This window comes from Lutra lutra, chromosome 4 (genome assembly GCF_902655055.1).
Source record: "Lutra lutra chromosome 4, mLutLut1.2, whole genome shotgun sequence".
In the NCBI taxonomy this organism is placed as follows: Eukaryota; Metazoa; Chordata; class Mammalia; order Carnivora; family Mustelidae; genus Lutra; species Lutra lutra.
The window spans coordinates 105,268,721-105,280,721 of record NC_062281.1 but is presented as its reverse complement, the minus strand read 5'-3'; the positions used below and the strand labels follow the sequence as shown (position 1 = coordinate 105,280,721).

Sequence of the window (12,001 nt, the reverse complement as noted above, 5' to 3'; positions counted from 1 at the left end):
TCCTCACTAGCATGTAAGTTCCACAAAGGCAGAGATGTTTTTCTGTGTTTTTTTTTTTTTTCACTGCTGTGTATTCTCCAGCAATTTGAACAATGCGAACAACACCTTCCCTGAATTAGGCTCTCAATAAAGATCAGCTGAATAAATAAAATCTTAAAAAAAATAAATAAATAAAGATCGGCTGAATGAATGAATGAATGTGAGGACCTATGGAGGGGCTGCTGGTGAGAGCAGACAGGGAAAGAAGTTTCTGGACTCATCCCAATAGGGAAAACTGTACCCTATGAGGAAGAAAGAAAAAAGAAAGAGGGGGAAATGAACTGGACAAGACTGAACTTTGCATAGAAAGACTGAGCAAATTCTGAACCGGCCAGTCAGGCAATACAGGAATCTTTATGCTCAATCCTGGCAAATTTGAGTGCATTTTTAGCAGGTTGGCCATGATGGGGACCGAGGTGGCCACCATGCATCTGAGGGGGTACTGAATAATCTGAGGTAGTTTATAGGAAAGACAAAGATAGAAACACAGTGGGTAAGGGATGAAAAAGCACACCAGAACAAAGGTTATCATGGTAGAGAGAATATATCGTATATTTACTTTGAGTAGCTCTTAAGAAATGAACTATTATATGTAGGTACGGTATGTTTTTAGATCAATATAAGAAAAAACTTTTCATTTTGTTCAAAGAATAAATTGAGTGCTTTGTACTGCATTAGACATGAAGTCACCTGACTGTTCAAGCAAAGTCTGAGGATGACCTTTCAGGAGTATCATAAAAGGTGCCCATTTGAAAAAGCCTGGACAGGTGAGGCACCAAGGTGCTTGGTAAAAAATCCCCCCTGCATCCCTCTCAGTTGTTCAGACATTAAGTTAAACTGCAGGTCACACTTCAGGGGTATGAGAGAGATAATACGTGGTACAAGTAGATGCTCAAAAATGTTGAATGCATAAAGGAATGGATGAAAGGAAAACCAAGACAGTTCTGTACTCAGTTTCACATGCTGTTGGAGAGAAGCAAGTTGCAGAATTAAGAACTGCTCCCTTCCGCAGACTTGGAATCCAGTGGGGCAAGCTGGTATCAGTGGCAGGTACCAGAAGAAGAGAGCTCTCGGCATTGTTTCTCAAAGCCAGGACTCTTGTCCAAACTGTAGGAAGGATAAAAGGAATTCTCAATTTAGATAAACTTCTGTGTGTTTCATTGGCTAAGAGAGACTAGAAAAGCCTTGGATCGGGGCTGCCATACAAGGGTACTACAGTCAGTCAGGGAAAAGCATGCACATTGATCGAGACCAGTTTTTAATTTAGAACATAAGGTCTATGGGAAAGGACAGTATAAAAGATGAAAAATATTAAAATATATGGCGCTTTTTGAGCTTTTAAACATTAAAAAAGATGGCTTTGAATGAGGTTATCTGTATTTGTAGAATTTCCATCTGTAAGCTCTATTTCTGAAGGGACCCCGAGTACTGGCTACTAATTTTTGAAGCTATCAGGTCCAGGATAAAAGTGTCTTATAGTAGCTAGTAGAGCTCTTGAAGTAAATAAATAAAAACAGGGAGCCCAGCATGACCTGATAATGAAGATGCCCACTGTAGTTGATCAGTGGCCCAAGAACAGTAAATTCTGCGGGCATCATAGACACGCTGAGGAAAAAGAATATAAAAATGTCAGCAGTGTGTTACAACTGCCTTAGCCCATAGAAGAGTGTGTATACTGAAAGAATGTAGCTAAAGCCCAGGATAGGAAAGTGGGGGACCGAAGTCCCAAGGAGAAGGGCTTTATAGAAATGTTAAAAGGGGTCCAGTGAGGCTCATGTAACATTTCGCACTGGGGGACAGTACTGGAAGTGGTGGCAGAAGCAGCAGGAACAGGAAGAGCTGAGACATAGAGCATTGCCCATGTGCCAGACGTGCTTCTAAGTACCTCACGAACACCACTTCTTTTAACGCTCATCAAGCGGGCATTAAAGCTCATGAGCCAGCATTGCACGCTGAAGTAAACTCAGAAAACTCTACGGAAACTGTCATTTCCCTTGTCACATGAGCAGCACTTGTGGCACATCTGTGTGACAAAGGAAACCTTCCGTGGCACTTCCTATGGAGCTACCGTTCACAGAACTGCTAGAGACATTAATGTACGTAAAAGGGGTCTGAAAAACACAGTGTGCCATTAATTATCAAATTATTAAATATCAGACAGAATTATTGGGTTCTTACGTACCAAATATTTTATATGAAGTTTCAGACATATGTCTTGGAAACTCTCATTGGCTTAGAAGTGCTTTCTCTTAGGAAGACAGTGCATTTTACTGCAGGAAAGTTACAATCCATTTAAAACACTTCATTGTATTAAGGTAATGGTTTCCTTCTAACTCCCATCCATTGACTGACTACCTGTCTACCCTAAAAATGTAAGTCCTCTTACCACTCTAACTTATAAATAATTTATAAACCATCAGTTATAAACAAACAAAATAAGGATGGAAAAATTTAGAGAAGAACTTTAAACTGATACAAGCTTGTAATGGGTTGAACGGTGTACCTCCTACCCTATTCCAAAAGATATGTCCTCCAAGAACCTGTGAATATGATCTTCTTTGGAAAATGGGTCTTTGCAGATTAAATTAAGAATCTCAAGATGAGAGATGAGGTCATCCCATGTTCGTGGGGGAGGGTTTCTAACTGCACTAAGGTGGGCTCTGAATGCAATGACAAGTGTCTTTTTAAGATAGTGGAAAGGGATATGACACACAGAGGAGCTGAAGACAGTTGAAGACAAGGCAGAGATTGGAATCATGTCTCTATAAGCCTCGGGAGGGCAGAGACTGCCAACAGCCGCCCAGAAACTATAAAAAAGGCATGGAATAGATTCTTCCTCAGAGCCTCTAGTAGACACCGATCCTGCCAACACTTTGATTTACAACTTCTGGCTTCCAGAACTGTGAGAGAGCAAAATTCTGTTATTCTAAGCCACCCAGTTTGTGGTCATTTTTATGGCAGCCCAAAGAAAATATTACAATGGGGTTAAAACAAACAGTTACATTATCAGAATAAAATGGAGTCATACCCAGATGCCAAGTGATCAAGGAAAAAAATGACCAAAACCTGAGCATAAGATAAGGGGATCGGAAAATAAGGGTAGGTGAGAATGGGTTTGTTGAATTACAAGGGTGAGAAGGTAAAAAACTAAATGAAGTGGATGTTTGAGATAAGAAATATCATCCCCTATTACACCCTGATTAAACTAATAAACAGTGGTTAAGGCACTGTCAGGCTGTTTCAGGAATTATCAGAAACATGAAAGCTCTATTATGCTCTACTAAGTTAAATAAACACAAATGATACAAATTCTCCAAGTTCCTAACACCCTGGCTAAAATGAAGTTCATGAACCTTGTTAGATTATTAGGAGAATAATGGAGATCCATGTGTGGAAGGAAAGAGGCCACACTGGGGTGAAGCTGCCCAGGCTCTGGCTTTATGTCCTACAAGGTCATTTGTGTGGTCCCAGTGACCAAATGAAACCTTTGTTGATTTTTGAAGAATTGCTATAGTATCTGTCATCACACCAAAAGGAACATACTGACCTATATTTTATTTTCAGACTGCCCCATTTTTCCATGCTTTTTCAAATATCAACTACACATGCTTTTTAATACCTGCTATGTTTCCCATGGGCCTTATTTTCTGACTTCATTTATTTAGCCTTTTCTGAACACATGCTTCCTGAAAGGCACTGTGCAAAGGGTAATGTGAGAACTGAGGAGCAAAGGAGTCAGGTTCCTAAGCCCTGAAGGAACATGACATCAGAAGAAATCACTAAACCTATATAAAAAGAATATTACATGTTCTATGTAAACTATGAAACAGAGGTGTTAATGATTCATAAAACTCTTATCTTCATCCGGACAACTCTTTTTGGTGCCAACTGCCTACTGAAATATTGAGGATGCACAGGTACTAAAACTTTTGGGCAAAACTGAATGTATCCCCCTTTTCCTCGATACCTGTTAATAGCTCTTCTGTTTCCCGGTCAATGGCTTCACCATTTGCCAGTCATCCAAGGAAAGTATTTGTGTATGTTCCCTGTACTGCTGCTACCTTGATTCCCTTATGCAATTAATTCAAATTCCAGAAGATCTCGAAATCCGCCACGGTCCTTCTCCACTTTGCGCTCTTGTTCAAACCAGCATCATTCCTCCCTTAGACATCTGTAATGACTTCCTAACTCGTCTCTGTTCTGGCCATGCCTCCCTCTGAGCCCCTATCATGGAGTAGATAGTGACCTTTTAAAACAACGTAAACCAAAAAAAAAAAAAATAAATAAAAAAAAAAATAAAACAACGTAAACCAGTTCATATCATTTTCTGCTTATAAAGCTTAATACATTCCCATTGTATATATTAGAATGCATTCACTATGCTCCAAACACGCTGACCTCCCAAGTCCTTCAACACACAGAGTTACTTGCTGATTAAGGGCCTTCACACAAGCTACCTCTCCACTGTGGATTTTCCCTACTCTCCACTACCTCACTCCACTACCCTGCCAACCCACACAGACCCTTTACATTTCACCTACATGTCCCTTCTAACTGTCCTTCCCTGACACTACATGTAAGGTAGGCTCTCTTGTCCTACCCTTTCGGCTGTGCTCTGGCTTCACAAGACTTGTCAAAACTAGTGATTTATTTGTGAAGTTGTTTTCTATTTGTCCTTGTCCACCAAATTGTCCATCCTATTCACTGTTTTAACTCTAGCATTTGGCACAGGGCCTGGCACGTGGCAAGTGCTATATAAATATTTGTTGAATAGAAGAATGAATAAATGAATAAGCAAATAAAGTGAGACCATCAATAAGGAACAGATGGTTTCAAATAGGACCGACTCAGTACTCAATACTCCACATATGCCCAATTCAGTGCACCGAGCGCCCCCTGCACTGGTAGCAGGGGAAGGAAACAGGATGTTGCCATTTCTCTTTCAATCCTGTTGGACTCATACATCTAATGGGATTATCTCCAAATTTGAACATTTTACTTCCAAAATGATTCATTCTTAAAGTAGCAAGAATAATACAAAGAATTCCCATATACTTTCTACCTCAACCTCCTCAAATGCTAACATTTACCATGTTGGCTTTATTCATCTCTGTTATCTTTCCTGAACCATTTTAAATACACTGCAGACATAATGCCTTTTACCTTTAACTACTTCAGTGTGTATTTTCTTTAAAACTAAAGACAGTTTCTTCTTGTATAGAAACACAGTACAATTATCAGTAAAAATTAATACTATTAATCTAGAAAATCCAAAATTTGTTCACTGTCTCATGTATGTCCTTTAACATACATACATACATACATAAGTGAATAAATAACATTTTCAGGCCCAGGATTCACTCTAGGACACGTTGCATGTATTTATCATGTCTCTGCAGTCTCTGTTTTAATCTGATACAATTCCTCAGTCTTTGTCTTTCATGACATTGACCTTTTGGGGCACATAGGCCAATTATTCTGTAGAATGTCCTTCAAATTGGGTTTGTCTGATGTTTCTTCATGATTAACTTCAAATTATGCCTCGTGGGGGCAAGAGTCCCACCAAAGTGATGCTGTGTCCTTCTTAGAGCATCATATTATGAGGTACAAATGATCTACTTGTTCTATTATTAGTGATGTTAACTTTAATAACCCGATTAAGATTTCTATTTTTCCTTTTGTTATTAAGTTCTTGTGAGATGATACTTCAAGATTATGTGAATATACTAATAACCAATGTTTTTTTTTCTAATTAGCCAACTCAACTCTATGGTCCAACTAATTCTCCATAAATAAGAACTTGCAAAAATGTTTCAAGTCTGCTTATGGGTCAGAAATAGCTAATCATGCAACTTTTCCCAATGTAATGGTCTGTTAACATTCTACCTCCCCTCCTTCCCTCGTGAACACAGAGAAACCTAGATTGCTATTTTTTTAAGAACATAATAAAATATCTAATCTCATTCGTCATTCATCCGATAAGAAAGCCAAATCCCAGACAGGCTAAGTGACTTGCCTAAGGTCAGACAACTACTCGGTAGAAGACCTGAAAATAATTAAGTGCTCACTGTAGAGCAAGAAAAGCAAAAGTCAGTTTGGTGCCCTTCAAATATATAAGCCCTACAGGTATACCTGATGCAGTCTATAGCAGATTCGCTGTGGCAGTTTTTGGAGAGTAATGGGATTTTTATACAGATCTGCAGGACAGAGCAGAACATATTCTGAGGAGTGACTGTGGTTTTTAGGGAAGCACCATAGCTCACTGCTCTGCCTGAGTATTCTGTTTTCTTCCTTTATCTCTTGTTCTTCTCTCTTGGCAACACTTATAAGCCATTCCAAAGGCAAAAGTAAAGTCTCATAGCTCTGGGAAAGAGCACTGCCTACAATGGGATCCTAACCCAGAACTGGCATATGCTCCTCGCCCAATACTCCAGACTCCTGTTTAATTCTAACCAATATCTTTATGAATGTTCTTTTGCATTTGCAGGGCATGGTTCTGCCATTACCTTATGTTTTACAAATTCAAAAAATAGTTGGTAATATACCCAAGAATATTCTAACCTGGACAAATACAGAAGCAAGCAGCCCCTTCTACAATGCCCTGGGACTTTCTTTCCCAAGGTGATCATACTATTTAAGAAAATAAAGCAAACAAACAAACAAACAAACAACAACAAACTAGCAGGTTTGAGGAGTTGGAACTCTAATCTCAACCTCCACCCAGAACACAGGGTGGACACAGACATTAGCTTGCCTGCTCTGCTTCCTCCAAAACCTTTTAGAAGTAATGGAGAGGTCAGTGTCCTATCCAATCCAGTAACCCCAAGGTAATATTTCTTGGTAAAAATTATTTTTAAATAAAATTTACCAGCACACCCAAGCTATGAACAGAGGTCAGGACTACAAAGCCATCCCACACAATCCTCACACAGCATTCCTTCTTCCTGCTTCTGAGAAGCACAATATGCCAAAAAATAGAAGCAGTGTTTTCATTAAGGGTTAACTCTCAATCAGGATTTGGTATAAATTAAGGTATATTTAAAAAATCATAAAAGCAAAGATGTGAATTTCCAGGAGTTAGAATTAGTAATTCAACTCAGAAATGCAGGGAAATGTTTGCTGTGTTAGTGGTACATACCAGTGGTGGTGATAACAGTGGAATCGGGGTAGCTGATATTTATTGAGTGTTTACCATGGACCAGCACTGTGCCAAAGGCTTAGAGCTCCTCATTTAACCCGGAGAACCACCTGAGTGTTCTTATTTTATACAACGGTATAAAGTAAATGGAACACTGGGATAGTATTCTAAATTTGATCTAAGATTATAATAGTGCCACGTGGTAATGACTGAGTAATCCTTGAGTCCAGACCATCGTGCAATTATTGCTGACTGACAGACTAACTTACTCCCTCGTTTTCTTTCTGGTCACTTTATAAGGGAGGTCTTCCACAATCACCCTATATAAAAAGAGCAAATTCCCATCTCACACTTGCTGAGTGTCCCATTCAAATATAAGCTCCATAAGGGCAGGAACTTGTCTTCTCAACTGCTATAGCCCAATACCCAGAATAGTGAGTTGCCCTGTCCATGTTAGGTGTTTAATGCATATCTGCTGAAGGAATGAATAAAGGAATAATTGATCCACAAAACCAAACTCTGACAAAGATTAATTTTAAATGAATGATTTGTTTTTACTTCTTGATTTTATAAGGATTCTGTGGTAGGCTCACCACCAGAGTCTCTTAAAAAGATTGGGCATATTGGACTGCATGACTCTATTTGTTGAAAAATTCCCTGTAGCTCACATTCATGTTCAAAATCATTCTGTTGCTTATGCTTTTTGTGCTTTAAAAAAAAAAAAAAAAAGGCAAAAAGCCTGAAACTCCATTCCTAGTGGCTAATAAAGTTTGGGCATTAAGTACTTTGTTGAATATTAGAGACAAATTTTAGATTAGGCAACTCTGCTCATCGTTGGACAACATCCTCTGAACACCCACAAGTGCCAAGCACAGAGAAAGTGCTGGGAGTAACCACGCAGTGCAATATGAGGGCTAATGACCTTCCACTAATATGGGACATCTGCTCTCCCTGATTGCCAACCTCTCCCACCTTGGCTTTCTAGAACGAAGTGAACTCAAACAAATGGGATTTTTAGTATAACTGACCTCCTTGGCAACTTTTATCATTTCCTGCTGGCAGGAAGGCAAAGTAAAGGACAGTAGAAATTTATACTTTTCATTTGGGGAAAAAGGTCATAACTTTGGTAGACTCTTAAATTCGTAGGAATGAAAAAGATATTTGTAGGAAAATTGTTTTTCGAGGAAAAACTTCCATTTTTAAATGAGTGGAAATTATGGCTTATGTGAGAATCTAAGATAATTGGGTAACACTGGGCTAAAAAAGAGATAACTTTTTTTTTTTTTAAGTTGGCTCCATGACCAACATGGAGTACAATGCGGGACTTCAACTCACAACCCTGAGATCAAGGCTTGAGATGAGACCACATAACTGACTGAGTTACCCAGACACCCCCAGAAAGATAACTTTTAATAGGTGTTTAAAACTTCAAAATAAAGTGCATTCTGACTACGTTCATTACTCAAGCTTGGTCATTTATTACTGATCCTTGTGAAGAGAACAGCTATTAAGTGATTCAAACAGAAAAAAATCTGTCAGTTGATGTGACAAAGTACTTGTATATTTACTTATATATAAGTGTATGAAATTTTACTGATGTTGTTAGAGCCCTGCGTGTTTCCTGTTTCTCTTTCAGTTTTTGCTTTCAGAGGAAAAAAAAAAGTTAAATTTATATTACACGGTGCAAATTCTTTTTTTCATATACCCCTAGATATTCCTGTTTTGCTTAGGCTAAGGATTCTAAAAGTAATAAAGTTGTATTCATTTCTCCTCCAAAAGAATTTTACTTAAAAAAAATGGTATTAACATAAGGGAAGGAACTCACACTTTATTCATAGCGTTTTTCATCACAATGTTCTCTTTACATACTGTATCTACCTCCGGGAAGATTATGTGACATTAAATAGTGATGAGAAAAAAATTTTGACTTGAACTCACACTCAAACTATCAGATGCTTTTGGATGTGTGCTAAGCTTTTGTGATTAGCTGTGGCACAGCACTCATTCTGCAAGAAAGTGGCTGATGTTTACCTGTAAATACTGGCATCAGAGGAAACATGCTTAGCCATTTCAAAATCCCGAAACTAACCATTGAAACAGGATCATAAGCAGATTTGGGATACCAGGTGAGATGGGCTAGCTGCACACCAGGCTTGCTTAGATACCATTAACTCAAACAGCACTATGACCACAAACACATATGAGTTAAAAGGAGTTGGGCTAATATACAAATCACTCAAAAGTACAAAACTTACATATTGACATATCCTTTACACTTCTGATGATTTTCTAAATACAAACATGACTTTTGATGTGGCACAGAGAACTATGGTCTAGACACGTTCATAAACCTGTGGGTTCATCTGATTTTGCTTAGCTCCACAAAAAAGTCCTGGCTAAACAGATCACTGTATTAACTCCAAAATTTGGAATGAAGATGTTTAATATTCTTGTGCCTCTAATCCAATCCTTAAGGGACAGCACATTGTGTTCTGAATTGCAGTACTCACAGCTGTTGCCTGCTCTATTACCCCTCTGTCCAGCTGAATGTTCGGGTTCCTTGTATGGAAACTGTAAGGTCGTATCCAAGGTTCTGAAACCTTCTTTAAGAGAATGATGCTTGTAGTACTCCACAAGTTCCTTCAGGATAAAAGAATTAAAGATTATTTTTGATAAGGATACTTTTATTCTCAAACACATGAACTCCTTGAACACATAATTATGTACAAGAGGAGGATGACTGATTTAATGCCAGATTTTCCATAAGTGTATGGGAGGGTAAGTAAACGATCATCTTTCCCTGCTTTCTGGATGTACGCGGCACCTAACTAACTAGTAATCATCCTTGTTACTCAGGCCGGCCATTGGTAATGGGAGTTACCTCCTACTGTTATTCATGGATAGAGAGCATCCTGTTAGTCTTCAGTCAGATGTGATATGGTCAATGAAAAGAAACCATACTAAACTTTAATTGCAGAACAGTAATTATTGTTCTTATTTATGAAATACTTGCTTTTCTAAACAAAAATAAAGGGAGCAGCTGTTTGCTGAATATATAGCAATTTCTCATTTCCTGCATTTTCTTTCAACATAGCAGAAAAACAAACTTGATTCTCAATGTTCTTTTCCACAGTAAACCAAAACTGATAAACCACAAATGCCCCCTGACATTATTTCTGGCTTACAGTGAAGTGTTAGTGCCCTTCCATAGCTCTACACAGCATCGGCTACATAGAGATCAACAATGTAGTACTTTGCATTTTCCCTTACACCTAATTTGCCTTAAATATACCCAAGCCTAGTTGAATAACCATCCACCATCTTCCATACTAAAATTTCAGAAATTTCTCTTAAGATGTCGGTTTCGTAGATTCTGCACAAATCTGAATCCTTCTATTTTAAGTAGAAAAACGAATAATAATTCATAATGGAAAAATGCATATTATTATTATTAGATGAGTACTATAGGTATAATGTTTCTTAGAAATACCTAAAATAAAAAGCAGTATCACTTTTAACCTAATTATTTGGTGCTGCTATCAACATTTAAAACAAATAGGGTAAAAGTAACTTATTTCTTCTAAAAACCACACTGTCATCAACTCAGTACCTCCATTCAGTGGTTATGTTCAAAGTTTCCCAAAACAAATCAACTGAGACAAAAACCACCCAAAAGAAGTGAAAAAGAATCATGATTTCTATTATTTATGATTTATGTTATTTATGGCTAACCTTGGATGAGTTATAGAATGCATTGTGTGGGGTGTTCCAGGGTCATTAAGATTATGAAGATAAAGCTACTGCCCTCTAGGACTGCTCACTCTTGAAGCAAAGTTAGGGGTTATGGGCGCTCAAAGGCAAAAAAGAGCACTTCTTTTTGTGAGCCCCATGGAGAGGATGAGGGAATGGTTCATGATAGAGGTAGCTTGGCTTAAACTGAATAACAGGCAACTGCAGAAGCTAGGAAGGCGGAAAGGATTGCTTTAAGTAGACCAGTCAGTCTAGAAACAGACATAAAGGTGATTGAGTAAAGGCCACATTCATAAACACAAAGCAGCTTGGTTTGGCTGAAGCACTGGGTAAAGCAAATGGAGATTCTTCAACTCCCACATCTGTAAAATGGGGAGAATGCCCCAGTGCACAGACTATAGCAAGAATGCATAGAGTGTCTGCAATGTGTGAATAATCATAACTATCACCACAATCCCATATGCCAGGACTTTTACAGGGCTTTGCACCATCTCCACACAATAAACAAGAAACAGGTTTAATCCCCATTGATAGTCAAGTCTCAGGGAAGTTAACTGACTTGTGCAAGGTTGAACAGCTGATGTCTGTCTCCAAAGTCTGTGCTCTTAACTACATCATACTATTAGCAAGTATTGCTTGGCAAATGTAAATACAAAAAAATGGAAGCAAAAGGGAAGGAGTATTTTCTAAATGTCCATGATATACCAAGAACTTTGTTATCTTAGAACTAAGATGCTAAGGTTTTACATACTTCACATCTATAACTATCCCTATCTATCTATCATCATTTATGTTTCTTCTATTATTTCTTTTTTGAGCCCAAATTATGGTGGTCTTTGATGAAGCAAAGGAATCTGGAATCTGACCAACTTGAAAAGAAAAAGAATCAAAATACCAGAAAGAAGCTTTTATCCTCAAAATGGCTTCAATAATCAGAATGTGGCATTTGTATTATGGTGATTTTTAACATGGTTTGCAAAGTCTAGAATTAAATTCTAGAGACTAATATTATTTAATGCTTTTAAAAAATAAAAGGCAAAATTTTGTAAGGTCTCTGCAAGAGCTGTACATACA

At 38.0% G+C, this 12,001-nt stretch overlaps 1 protein-coding gene across 3 annotated transcripts in view; it reads right to left on the bottom strand.

The window, feature by feature from the left end:
* VAV3 (vav guanine nucleotide exchange factor 3) overlaps positions 1–12,001 on the bottom strand; it is a 373,454-nt gene that overhangs the window by 12,962 nt on the left and 348,491 nt on the right. For all 3 annotated transcript variants that reach the window (XM_047724317.1, XM_047724316.1, XM_047724318.1), the window contains one exon: positions 9,688–9,817. In XM_047724317.1, the coding sequence (XP_047580273.1) occupies positions 9,688–9,817 (130 nt within the window). The remainder of the gene's footprint in view (positions 1–9,687; positions 9,818–12,001) is intronic.